The sequence below is a fragment of the Oryza glaberrima genome, chromosome 9 (genome assembly GCF_000147395.1).
Source record: "Oryza glaberrima chromosome 9, OglaRS2, whole genome shotgun sequence".
NCBI lineage: Eukaryota > Viridiplantae > Streptophyta > Magnoliopsida > Poales > Poaceae > Oryza > Oryza glaberrima.
The window spans coordinates 16,177,079-16,191,073 of NC_068334.1; the positions used below are offsets into that span (position 1 = coordinate 16,177,079).

Here is a 13,995-nt window from a genome sequence, read left to right on the forward strand (position 1 = left end):
GATTTCTTGTTTTGCGTGCCTGTATCATATCCGTTCTTGGGTGTGTCATGGTCTCAATAAAGGGAATATAAATCCCCGTCGTTGGACGATTCCACGTCTCTTCATATCGTCAAACCGGACCCACGTGTCATACTCACGGAATGGACCCAATCAGACACAGCCAGGAAGGACCTCATTTGCTAGCCGAGAAATAGATTTGGAATATCGTGGAATTGTGGGAGACGGGAAGAGATTTGGGAATTATTACTGACATGTGGGCCTATTGATTTTATTTATTTTTTTCTATTGATTGTATTGCCACGTTAGATAAAATCACTCTACAAACCGATGAGGGAGTTACTTTACACTGGCTGATAATTGAGGGAGACTTTGCTCTGTTTAATGAGCTTAAGATTCAAAAAGCAACCGGTTAATAGCCAGCTTCTAAGAATCTGAAAAAAAAAATAGGTTTCCTAGCTTCTAACTTCTAACTTTTTTTGGATTCTCTAACTACATCTTTTTAGGCCTTTCACAGTGCTCCACCTGGACCGGTGCTATGGGACGGCACATTGGATTTTTGCTGCCGTGGCGCTCGAACCCGTGTCTCAAGTAGGAACCTCGTCTCCATGTTGAGCGACGCAGGACTTCGTCAAAACGATGTCGCGAGCAGAGGAGAAGACTGGAGGCGCGCGCGCTGTGGGCGTCATGGCTTCGCCCACGCGTGCCCTCGCAGCGAAATCCCCGATACGCCCTCCAAATCCACTCCCACCACAGCAAAATCCAGGGCGGCCTCGCCATCTCATCGGACGGCACCGCAGCTGCCACCGGGGTGCCCGACGAGCAGGGAGGCGCCTAGCACACTTCCAGCTACATCAACCCAAATCAAAATCAAAACCAAATCAGAACAATGCAACAAATCAAAGAACACAAATCGAGGGCAAGGAAACAAAAATCGAACACAAATCAACAAATCTGAACACACCACCAACACACATACCACGTCACCGGCGAGCTCCCAAGAAACAAAAATGGCGGCGGCAGCGAGATAGATGGACAGACGCGTCGCCGGAGGCAGAAGCGGTCGAAGCAAGGGAGTGGGGGAGGGAGAGGGGAGGGGCGGCAGACAGATCCTTCGCCGTCGCTGTCGCCACAACGACCTCTATGGCGACGATGGCCTCCTGTGCCGCGGAGGTGTAGAAGCCATCCGCTCCTGCCGCCGACCGCCCGTCGGCGCCGTCTTGTCCACTCCTGCCGCTCCCACCGTCGGCGCGGGCAGAGCGGGCGGCGCGGTCGACGGCGAGGCGAGGCGCACGGCGGCGGTGTCCCCGGCGTCTCGTCCACTCCCACCGCTCCCACCGTCGACGGCGCGCCGTCCATTACAGCTGCCCCCACAGCTTCCGAGTCCGAGCGGGAGGAGGAGCGAGCGGCGCGGTCGACGGCGAGGCGAGGCGCACGGCGGCGGTGTCCCCGGCGTCCGCCGCGAGGGAGGAGAGGGAGGAGAGCACGACGAGGGAGGAGAGGGAGGAGAAGGCGAGGCGAAGGAGGAGACGTACTGAGGGTGAGGGGTAGGTGAGGAAAATAAATTTGGGTGCGCTACCCGTGTCCTCGCGTAGGGTATCGTCCACTGTGGGCTTCGTTTCCTTCACCTATGTCTCTATCCAATTAAGCCACATATATATGGGTGCTTCCACTGTGGGGTGAGTGTCTTTGAGCTGTGACTTTGGGCTAGAGGTATGGGCCCCATTGCTTGCACTGCTATTGCCATTACAATCTAGATGAAAAGCTAGACAATTTAGAGGAACTTTTGATTCTAGAGTAACTGCAGCTAACAGGAGCTCTTCAAACCCTTTTATTTCTATTTTTGCAGTTGAGGTAAGTAAGGACTCGGGCTATAATTGAGGGAGAAAATGAACTTTCTGCCTACCAAGACCCTGTAAGCCCAGCCTGGCGCTGCTTTCAAGATGAAAAGCATCAAGAAGCTTTAGGAATAAGTTTATTTTAGGTCTCTCTTCTTGAAACGCAATGTCGTGGGCAGCGGTGACTAGCGACAGTGTAGAGAAAGGCGTCGACGTCGGCGGAGGAGGAGGGATGGGGATCGGACAATGGCTCTGGTGGCCCAACCAACTGGTCAGGGGAGCAAGACGTCACATCGTGACATCTGCTTTCCCCTTATCCTCTCCGACCATAGCTACCACCTCGCGTCGCGTGATGACACCTGAATTGATCCTCCCTCGTGATCTCCACTTCCCGCTCACTCACCACCACCGCGGGACAAGCTACTCCGGCAGGCATGGTGACGTGACCCGCTGCAACTACGTACGCGCACTGCACCCCACCCACCCCTCCTCTCATCGCATTGGGCCAGGCCAGCCGGCGCAGGGTAGCACCGACGTGCTCGCCGGCTCCGCATCATTGCTGCTGTCATCGGCCATTTGCTGCGACAGCTTGCCCCGCCAGAGGTGTGTGATGACGACAAAGGCGAAGGCACGGGTGTTGGGGCTACGGCCTGTCCTCACCGCTCAACACCCGGCGAGATAGGGAGAGAGAGAGGTGATGAGGCCCTAACATATGATGCCCATGCTGACTCAATGTAGTTGACTCGGGTCAAATTACTTGTCGGTCAAAACCACCTGTTAAACTGTTATGGGACTTGCATCGCACAGGTTTTGACATTTAAAGAACCCGTTGTATTTGATATTTTGGTAAGGACGAAAATTAAATTTGCTGTCAAGTTAAGGGACCTATAATGAACTTATTCGTAGCTTTATAACGGGGTCCATCGCGACCGTACGACGGCCCATCACTTCCATCCTCCATCCCCAATCCTTCCGCAATGTCCAATCTTTACTGGAACTGAACATTTCGTCGCACCGCACAATTGGTGCGCTGCGAGAGCTCATGGAAATGCTCAGATGTGACGCCGATCTGCAGGGACAGGACAGGAGTAAACTATGACGCGACGTACCGATCTTTACACAGATATTTTAGCTCTGGCCGTAATTGTACTACTGCAGCATGCATTGTCACCCAGATACTGACAGAGCGTCCCTGCGTCCGTTCGCCCCGGCAACACCCTTTTGGCACACCAACCCAGAGCTGTGCGTGGCGTGATTTGTACGGTTTTCTCTCGTTAATCAGTACGACCCCTACATACTGTCATACTGTGATGGATTAGTTAACTTAGCTAGTGCACCGGAAGATCTCTCAACCACATGCTTAAAATCTTTGTTGCAGCGGCAATCAATTAAGCATGTAGACTTGCAGATAAGTTTCTCTCCTTGCGCATGTATGGAGTGCACGTAATTGGGCCACTACGGCCTCAGACCAAAACGTGAACGATGACGGCCTACGAAGTAGCTGCATGGAGCGGGGCCACAGCAAGATTCGGATCAAGATGCTGCTTAGGACGGCCAGGACGACTGAATAACGGCAGAGAGACGGACACTTTATATTCTTTCGTTGCCTAACAGCAGTTGGTCCCATCACTGTGACTATATATTTGACAGCCGTTCGTGACTTCGTGCTATAGTACGGATGTTTGGACAGATGAAACAACAGTATCCCCCTCGGATTCTAGCAGCAACGAGCCAACGACGGACGGAACGCCGCTTGTCAACGAGCAAGAGACAAGGGGCTCTGCGTTAATTCAGGCTAGCTAGTCTTGGAGATCAGCGAAACGGGGGCCCATGGTGAAGAGCGTGCTGTACGCAGTTTACATGGTTCGAGAGATTCGCCGTGTCCTGATCCTTGTAAACAAAACACCCTCGCCAATCGTAACAGTACTCTAAAAACAAGCGACCTAACCGGACTCTAAAACCGATCTTTTAGTATGACTAGTGTGAAAAATTAATCGTACTGCAGTTCATACTTTCGGAGCGGATATATTTCATGGGGGGTCCTTCAATTCAGACGTTGAACAGTTCAACTAGGTTGACGAAGAGGCTAAATAGGAGTTCTTTTTTTTTTCAGTTTATGCAAAAGTGTTCCGCTGGATCGTCCCGCTTTGATGACATTTCGATTGGTTCGATATCTCCGAGTGGGGGCTTCAGGCAAATGATCATCATCACCATCTAATAATGTCTTCATCTCACGTACTGAACCACAGCCAGACAAATCCAGCACCGGCGAACCTGCCTTGCACGGCAGCCTTGGGCACGGAGCCCTCCCAACCAAAAGAGACCAACCAGGTGGATCCGCCCCCAAAAGCTCATACACAGCCGAGCTGTGACCGAATCATATCACACACACCTGCTGCCACACACGGACGCTGTCCTGCCTGGTCACCGGTGGTGAGTGGCTACCCATCTGCAGCCACACGAGGCCCCTCCATCATTTGGCCGGCACGTGCACGCCCTGGCATGCAGGCTGCAGCTCAGGGAAACGGAACAGCGCGAGGCGAAAGCGAAATTAAAACCACAGGCGTCCGTACGGCGGCGAAGCAGAGCGGAGGCTTCGCCTTTTCGGTACGCGACGTGCGTGCGTGCGTGCAGCGGCAGGCGAAGCAGAGGCAGCCGTTTTCCGCTGGCTCCGCCTGTCGCGTTGCCGTGTCGTGTCCTCGAGCCGCGCGCGGCCACCGTATCGGCGCCGCACGCCGCGCCGAGATCGTGTCCCCTCCTCGGTGTTGTCGAGCCACCCTCGCGCGCGCTTTCCAGCGGCACGGCGTCGTCACCAACCGGTCATCAGGATCGGATCGGAAGCTCCCGCTGCCGGTGAGAGCGACGGTCGAGTTGCGTCCGCCCGTGCGATGGGGTCAGGATCCCAGCGACGATCGCGTGGCCGGCGTACCAAGGTGCACACGCGCTTTACAGCGCCGCCGAGGCGTACGTGCTCGTGACACGAAATTATATGATCCGCGCCCGTACAAATCACGGTGGTTCGTTAGCAAAAGCAGACTTGCCTTGCCGAGCCGGCACCCGGCAGGAGCAATATTGCCGGCACGGGTGATCTGGTACTGTCCGGCCGGTGCTTCATGACCGCAGGCTGATGCGTACAATTCCAGATTTCCCAGCCCGATTGATAACATCAACAACTGACAGAAAACTCCCATCAAGGCGATTAAGCACGGGCGTTACTACTAAGATCAGATCGATCGATGGGGATTAATTAACTGCAGGAATTATTTCGTGGTCCATCTGGGACAGTTAAATTCTTTCGCATAGAGCTGGTACACAGTACCCCTGGCGATCAAGCGGGAGGCGTACTTGCCATTTTGCCAACTGCTGCAGCAGTGCAGCCTCACGCACGGACGCGTACATGCGCATCGGATGCTTCTAATAACCGAGCCGCGAACGCCGCGAATCAATGCGTTCGTGCTAGCAACCGTACTGCCGTGTGCCGCGTCGCATGGAGTGAGTTTGTGTTGACACTTGACACTCGCTACAGCTGTGGCCGTGCAGCTCGATCGGCGTGCGGCGTACGTGGTCCTGTGGATCGCCACCGTGACGGCTATAATTTCGCACGTCTCGTGCAGGGTTAATTTGTACGTGTCCGCGGCTGGCCGCGAAGAATCCCAAGGACTGTAGTAGTGGTGGCAATTGTAGTATTGTACTCTGTTTGGCGTGTGCTTCACACAGAGTCATGGACTTGAAGCGAAACTGCCAAATTGCCGCATTATTTACAGCCGGATTATACTGCTTCGAGACCCTCGATCATCTTGTCTCTGGTGTTAAGAAAACCAAGCACGTTAATACTTCAATTTAAGAACTAGTACTAGTGTAGTAGTAGTACTACTAATACTGAAGGACCACAAGAGAATGTGGTTTCTGAATGGACTTTGAGATAAACTAGTACTGCAAGATTTGTCATTTGTCACTTGCTGCTGGAGTCGGAATAGTGGCCCGTTCTGATTAGGTCCACCAAACTATTAATCGATCCGCGTCCGTCGTAGCAGTGGTTGCAGCTAGCGATGCGTTTCTTTCTTGGGCAACAGCAGGTGCTGGTGGACAAGCTAGTCAAGTGTCCAGGGCGACGACAGGGGTAATTAGTCCTGATCCTGTCTGCAGAAAGGCACACGAAGTCTATTTATTAAAACCATGTCCCATAGTAAGATGAGAAGATCGCATCTCCACGGGCAAGAAAATTCGTCACAGGTTCTTGGGCGAGGTCGGATCAATCGCAGATCTCACCAGTTTCTGGGCAGCGCGAGCATTTGAGTATACTATAATTAAGGAGACAAGGAACCAACGGACCATCTGTTTCATGAACGTGTGTTGATTACGGTTGCCAGCTAGGAGTAGCAGCAGCAGCAGCAAACAGGAGTGTAAGATCTGAGATGCAACCACGAAAGTGAAAGACCTTGACAGGACGACAACGACGTCTAAAAATGTTTCGCCACATTAGACCCTGCAACAACGGTAAACTCGCATGATTATCTTTTTTGTGGGGTGTGATGTACTGGTTCTGAGTGAATTCTACTGGAGGCGGCTGTGTGTCCGCAGCTGGTGTCAAAGTCCTGTACATATTTCATGGCTTTCCAGAGAGAGTTAGTTCAGCATCACACAGGACGTCAGTCGTCAGGACCACATCGACGTGCATGTCGGGCAGGCGCACGGGAATGGCCGAGCGCCAACCGCGACGCAAGCCATGCCCGCTTTTACCTCCCGGCGCGCGGTGACCACGCCGGCGCATTGATGGGTGGATGGATCCCAAAGCTAGCTGCCGGTCACAAGCAAAGCGGCAAGAGGGCGCGCGAGGCGCCAGCCTAGCTTGCTCGCGTACGACGCCGACGCCTCTCCACAGGGTAAAGTGAAGTCACAGCAGCAGCACAGGCTCCCCGCCACCGCTAGCGCGCGCGTGAGCTGCTTCAACTTGCACCGGTGGTGGACCGTGGATCAGGCAGCGGACAAAGCCTCTCTTTTTGGCGAGCACGTACACCGTGGCGCAAGGAAAGGAAAGGAAAGGGACACCATCCCTCACACACAACCGAGGGCGTGCGTGCGATGCTTGCATGGCCATGGGGCCAACTGCCCCTAGCCAATGTTCGTTTCCCTTCTGCTTAAGAAAAGTTGGTGTGTGTTATAGTACAGCCTAAATTAAGAGCCACGAAGCTTAATTAGTTCGCAAAGCCATGGGGGGCAACTTAAGGAAAGGGATAGCAGAGAATGTTAGGAGTAGTATCGATTCATTGATTGAGAGGCGATTGCCGATTGGGATATGCTCAGTACTCAAGGAAAACATGCTGCAGTATGAAACGTGGCTCAAACTCCTCCCCGTTTGGTCAACTAAATCCAAGGGATTAAACCGCAGTGGTCACTAACGTTCTGAACTCTGAAGCATAAGAATCTTCTAACATCGCCGTTTGGATTTGAGGAAGGTTCGCCAATTGCAGGATCCGGCAATTCTTTTCGACATACTGTCTCGCAAGAGTAGCAGCATGCCAGCATACATGAATCAGCACCCACCCACCGAGACCGCTAAAGATTGGACAACACTAACGGTATCCAAGTAACCAACACATGCACACCCAAAAGAGAGAGATATCCATGGAGAAAAGTGAGAGGAGAAGGTGTGTTCAACTAAGTGTTAATTTAATCCGGCAATATGCAGTTTTCATTTCTGGGAGACCGTGTCTTACAATTAACGGTTCATTGTGCACATGAACACATCTTAATTTACTTGTGTATTCATGCACACGAACATGGGCTAGTTTACTTTTCACTTGACATAAGTGTTGTTTAATTCCTCCTATGCGGGGAAAAAAACGCAGAGACGAGGAAGAAACGGCAGGGCCCCACATGTTCGCCCGGTGCCCGGTGAGGTCACGGCCTCGCCACCGCTTGCGCGAGGCGCTGGACCTTGGCGGCGATCTCCGGCGGTATCTGCACGGCTGGCCGCGGCTGCTCCTTTCGCCGACGGAGGTCAAGCCCGAACGCATCCGAGACGTCCTCGGAGGTCCACCCTGCTCGCCGGAGTGAGTCCGAGCACCGGTCCGTTTTTAGGAACAGCGCGTCGAGCACCGCGTCGGCGTCGGCTGGGGGTGCCTCCTCGCCGTCGAACAGTCCGGAGGCGGTGACCTCGACCATCTCGTCGACCTCTCTGTCCCTCCAGCCACCTTTCTTGAGCACCGATCCGAGCTTGTCGAGGTAGTTGTCGACCCAGAGCGGGGTCGACCTCGGAGGTGGCGAAGGGCAGCCTGAGGAGGACGACGATGAGGAGGCGGTGGAGGCTTCCGAGGATGATGAGTCGCGGCGGCGTCGGTCGGAGGCCGCGTCGCTCCAGAACTCGATCCAGCGCGGCGCCTGGCCGCCGCAGACGGCGTCGAGGCTGCGTCGCGTGTGCGGCGTGCAAATGCCGGAGGAGGGCGTCGCCGACGGGGAGGACACGTCCAGCGGCTGGAACGAGGACTCGCGGGTGAAGAAATGGAGGATGTCGAGGCCGCAGCAGAGCACGCGGTCGTCGGTGATGAAGAACACGGGGTTCCCGGCGAGACAGGGGCGGCAGGGAAGGTAGCACCGGTCGAACAGCGGCACGAGCAGCGGCGCGCGCCTGATGGCGGACCGCGCTAACCGCCGCGCTCGGTCGGGGTCCGACGGCCTCCGCCCCCAGCACCGCGGCCACAGCGCACCCTTCGCGATCTGCAGCGACGCCGCCGCGATGGGCAGGTCGAACGCCGCGCGGAGCCCCGCCCGGCCGCGCCAGTCCGGGAACCCAGCCCCCGACGGGAGCCCCATCGCCAGCACGGCGCGGAGGTCAGGCGGGAACGTGAACCCCATCTCCGCCTCCACGCGGGCGAACTCCGCGTCGGAGAGCCCGGGAAGAACGACCACCCCGGTCTTCCGAAGATGCGACAGCACGGCCGCCGCCACGCCGTCAAAAGAGTGCAACCCGTGGCGCGGCGACGCCGACGCCGACGGTGGCCCCGCGGCGGCGCGCGTGGACAGGCGTCGCAGCCCCGCCGCGTGCGCCGCCGGGTGGGCGAGCCCGGCCATCCTGCTGTCCACGTCCACCATTACAGCCGCCTCAACGGCGCTCTTCGTAACCTCCCTCTGCTTGACAACGAGAGAGAGGAGTCGTCTCTGTGAGAGGCGAAGAAAACGGCGGCGTTGCTCGCTGCTCGGAGAGAGAGGGAGGGAGAGAGACGGGGAGATGGGCGGAGAGGTGGGGCGAGGCGAGCGTTATATAGCAGGAAGCCGTGGCCGCGCGTCGGGCGGAGGGGGATCAGGGGAGGGAGCGAGCGTACGACAAATCTGGGCCCTACGCCCGTGGGCTTTGGCCCCACTGCAGCTCATGCGGGCGCTGGGCCGCCGAAGGCGACGCGAGGCAACCGTGCGGCTCCAGTTTGGCTCGCTCTGCCGCGCTTTTGCCATGTAAAAACGGCCTTTGTTTATTTTCACAGCCGTAAATTTTTATTTTTTTTCTTAAAAAACACGATATAAAAGCTTATAACATAGTGTACTCACCCCTTATAAATACACACGCACATCGTACCTATATGAATATCTCCAGAAGACTGGGTTACTATATCTTAATTCATTAAGTCTCCACGGACGTCCTTTTATTGATGGGTATATCGTCCATTACTGTAAAAAAAATAATTAGCCATAAATACAAATACCCGTGTCAAGTTTAAGACTTAAACCTGAATGGGCTGATTCCACTTTAAGAAACCTAATCAATTGAGTCACATTCAATTGGCACAGCTGGAAATTGTTAGGCATAAATTCTAAACTTCCAGCTGTTTACATGCACAACGAATTCCTCCTTCCATCCGGGTCAATCATCCTGAAAAATCAGAAAATTTTGCTGGCCGATGATTAGAGAACTGTAGACCGAATGACTCTAGGCTACTATGGCCGATGATGGAGTATCATCATTTACATATCGATTGTGACGAGGAGCGGGGGCCAAGGACACCTGTGTTCATAAATCAAAAACCCAGAAACCAGAGTCCTGTACATGTGGATCAGTGGATAGGACTTCATGATCGATGTGCCAAGTTCAGGGCAAGGGGAATGCTTGCTAAGTTGGCAGCAGTGGTGGCATCTTAAAAAAATTCAATCATGCTGCAATGGAAATAGAAAAATCCACCTGCTTGCCATGATTTTGGTCTCCCAGGGACTACGCACCGGTTGATGGGTTCACTAGAGCGGGGTGCATACAACGCTGGCCACCGCATTATTTTTGCAGGTTTGGGATCCCTACCCACTGTACGGTCATGTGTACATTGTACGTACGTACGCCATTGAGAATTTTGAGATTGCTCGCAGTTTCTTGGAAATGTTGACTTGAGATGTTGTCATTTGGGAAGTCCTGATATGCCTAGTGGGTGGGTACAGGCGTACATCCGTACGTTAATTTGGACTTATGGCTTGCTAATTCTCTCCCTGATATCCCTGCGGCCGGTGGTGGAGAAGGGAACCTCGCGCGTCGCTGGTTGAGGAGAGGAGAGGGGGGTGCAGCGGGCACGTTCTGGCCATCCTACCAGGCTTGTTTTACTTTGTTTTGGTCGAATTTAGTTTAATACAGATACGCAAGTTTGAGCTAATGGGTACATATATAATGAAAATAGTTAAGCTATAGCTAAACTTTTTTTTAACCGAGTTCCTTGACACATGTAGCTCCGTTCTTGTTTGTTATTCCCATGATCCCTTCACACGGATTTAGATTAGGAGACGTAGTGCGGACTAGACGTCCTTCCTTTGGCAAGCAACTGGTTTGCACTCAGTAAGATCTAGCATCCACGTAACAAGAGGTGGCCAGATCTGACTGTCATGAGCTCGAGAGAAGGATGGGTTGTTCCCCCACAGCGACGAGTCCCCGACGATTGGTAACGTCCTCCCCTTATAAGGTGTCTAGATCCGACCTACATGAGCTTGGAGGTGGCCATATTTGGCTGCCACGAGGTCAGGGACCCGCTCGACATTCACGCCGCTCACTCCGCTTCCCTTCCTCAATCTCCACCTCGCCATGGGCCATTGACCGTCGTGTGCCCAGGGACGGCCAGATCCACGAGTTAGGGGAGATTGGGGTGGGGGGGGGGGAGGAGGTTGCGCTTGACGGCGAACTTTACTCATGACAAACAACAATGGTAATGGGTGCCTTCCTTTTGACGTTCTCATTGTGCTCTTGTATTTTTGTTACAAATTTCACTAGAACGGATACCCTCATCTCAATCGGGCAGTAAGCCCCATCTCAATCGGGCATGGCGTCCGTCACAGGCTAGAAGTCACTGATGTGAAGAGCTATCTCAATCGGGCAAACGGCCGTCACGGATGATTCTATCTCAATCGGGCCCTAAGTAAAGCCCGTCATCGATAGCTTTGACCCAGACGACCAGTCAAACTATAGCCCGTCACAGATGACCTATCTCAATCGGGCCACAACTAGCGCCCGTCACAGATGACCCTTATCTGTGACGGGCATTAACTATAGCCCGTCACAGATGAGTCATCTGTGACGGGCATTAACTTATGCTAGAGTTAATGCCCGTCACAAATGAGTATATTCCAAAAATAAATAAATTTTATTTTTTGGCTAGCCCTCACTCGTGTGCACCCACGCATCATCTGTGACGGGCATTAACTTATGCTAGAGTTAATGCCCGTCACAAATGAGTATATCCCAAAAATAAATAAATTTTATTTTTTGGTTAGCCCTCACTCGTGTGCACCCACGCAGGAAGTTCAAACTTCCCGGTCGGTCACCCATCCCAAAATTGCTCCAGACCAAGCACACTTAACGTCAAAATTCTTTAGATATTGGCTTCCAAAAATGTAACCGTAACATGTTGGTTTGAGTATTCTATTAATCCTATTATGTCCTAGGCAAGGATATCAAATTGGGGTTATTAAATGATTTCAAATGGAAAAGTCACCAAAACCAAAGTTGTAGAACTCATCGAGATGCAAAATTTTTATTTTGGTCATTTCTCCATCTGACTCTATTTAAACAATTTGAAATTTGAAATTCAAAGTTTGAAAAGTTCAAATAGAATTTTAGATCAGTGAACGACTTCAACTGAAAAAGTCATCAACAACAAAGTTGTATAACTCATCAAAATCTATAACTTTTATTTTGGTCACTTTTCTATATAACATTTTTTGAACCGTTTGAATTTGAATTTGAAAATATAACAACTTCAAACAACATTTTCAAATACTAAATGATATCAACTGAAAAAGTCATCAACAACAAAATTGAATAACTCATCAAGATCTAAAACTTTTATTTTGGTCATTTCTTCATACGATAAAGTGATAGTAACATTGTTCACAAAATTGACATCTCTTATCTGGTTTTTTATAAACTATAACACATATATGTAAAATTTATAAATAATATTACTAACATTTCGTCAGATGAAGAAATAGCAAAAATAAAAGTTTTAGATCTTGATGAGTTATTCAACTTTGTTGTTGATGACTTTTTCAATTGAAATCATTTAGTATTTGAAAATGTTGTTTGAAGTTGTCATATTTTTAAATTCAAATTCAAACTGTTCAAAAAAATGTTATATTGAAAAATGACCAAACTAAAAGTTGTAAATATTGATAAGTTATACAACTTTGTTGTTGACATTTTTTCCATTTGAAATCATTTACTACCCGTAAAATTATTTTGCTATAGTCAACTTACAAATATAAACATTTCATATGAAAAATGAAAAAATAGTCATCGGTGACGGGTTTTAGTTAATGCCCGATAGAGATTAAGTATATAGCCCGTCACTGATGAGTCATCTGTGACGGGTCTAGTTGTTATCTCAAACGGGCCTCAAGTTGGTACACGTCACAGATGATGGTCATTTGTGACGGACCACAACTTGAGGCCTGTTTGAGATATGGAATGTTATCTCAAACGGGCCTAAAGTTGTGGCCCGTCACAGATGATGGTCATCTGTGACGGGCCACAACTTTAGGCCCGTTTGAGATATGGAATGTTATCTCAATCGGGCTTAAAGTTGTGGCCCATCACTGATAGGTGTCATCCGTGACGGGCTTAAGTTTTATACCCATCTAATATGTCTGTGCGACCATATCTCAATCGGGCACTTTTCAGCCCGATTGAGATGACTTCCTTGTGACGGCCCGCTATTTCTAAGTATATTAGAGCCTGTCACAGATAGAAGGATATGTACTAGTGTTTATGGGTGTTGATTTTGTTCTTGGATGTTCATTGATTTTGTTCGTGCATGTTGATTATGTGGATATCGATCGATCTAGGGGGACGATGGAGGCCAATGCATTGAACTGTTTTTTCTATTTGTGAAATCTCAAAAATGCCTGATGACTCCTCCTGAGAGGTTCCAATGGATGCTCTGTACTAGTGATTGTGTTGCAAAACTGGTTAGCGCTTGCCAATGGTACCCAAAGCCGTATGAACAAGTGTTCGGAGTAGAAGAGATATGCTTTTTTTTTTTTTTTTTGAACAGACGTAGAAGAGATATGCTGGCCTGCTAGGTCACCTGCCGCGGTCATCTCATCAAATCGAAGTGACCACCAACCTAGCCTGATTCACCACGGCTGCACAAAACTTAGTGCTCGCCAGTGACGACCGTTTTCACAAGAGACAAGAAATCTATTGTCTTTTGCCATTGGATGCATTCCGGTGGGGTCAGGCTAATCTAAACCCAACCAAATTGACGTGAGGTCGCGAAATCTTCGCGGTCGCCGCATTCCTACTCGATCTGGGGATGCCTGGCGAGTCACTCGTGCCCCAATTCTGTGGCCCATCAGTCTATCACCCATGCAGTGACATTCCTTGGAGATTACTTGTTGCAATTGCCTCCAGAACCATTATTAGTATAGACATCTTGCTATCTCGTGTAATCTTAGAAAGACCGACTTCCGTTTTTTTCCGCATGTCCTTTGCTACGATGCCGTCAGAGAACAAGTTCTTTTTCTAAACATACTAGACAAACAAGTGATTATGACAAATCAAGGGATAAACACTAGTACCAAAAAGATCTAATAAACGTTTTATAAATGGGCTCAAATCACTGTGCTTCTGGCTGGCTTGATGTTTGAAGTCTCCCTCTTTGTCTCATGTTATCCAGTTAATATCATTATGATCAGTGGC

At 50.9% G+C, this 13,995-nt stretch overlaps 1 protein-coding gene across 1 annotated transcript; it reads right to left on the minus strand.

Annotated features, from left to right (window-relative positions):
• Positions 1-7,548: 7,548 nt before the first annotated feature.
• On the minus strand, positions 7,549-9,048 carry LOC127784185 (uncharacterized). The gene has a single exon (XM_052311377.1). It carries the CDS (start codon positions 8,925-8,927, stop codon positions 7,737-7,739), a length of 1,191 nt encoding a protein of 396 aa, XP_052167337.1. The 5' UTR covers positions 8,928-9,048; the 3' UTR covers positions 7,549-7,736.
• Positions 9,049-13,995: the final 4,947 nt, after the last annotated feature.

Coding starts and splice junctions, on each gene's coding strand:
- LOC127784185 (XM_052311377.1), bottom strand. CDS start 8,927: ATGGTGGACGTGGACAGCAGGATGGCCGGGCTCGCCCACCCGGCGGCG.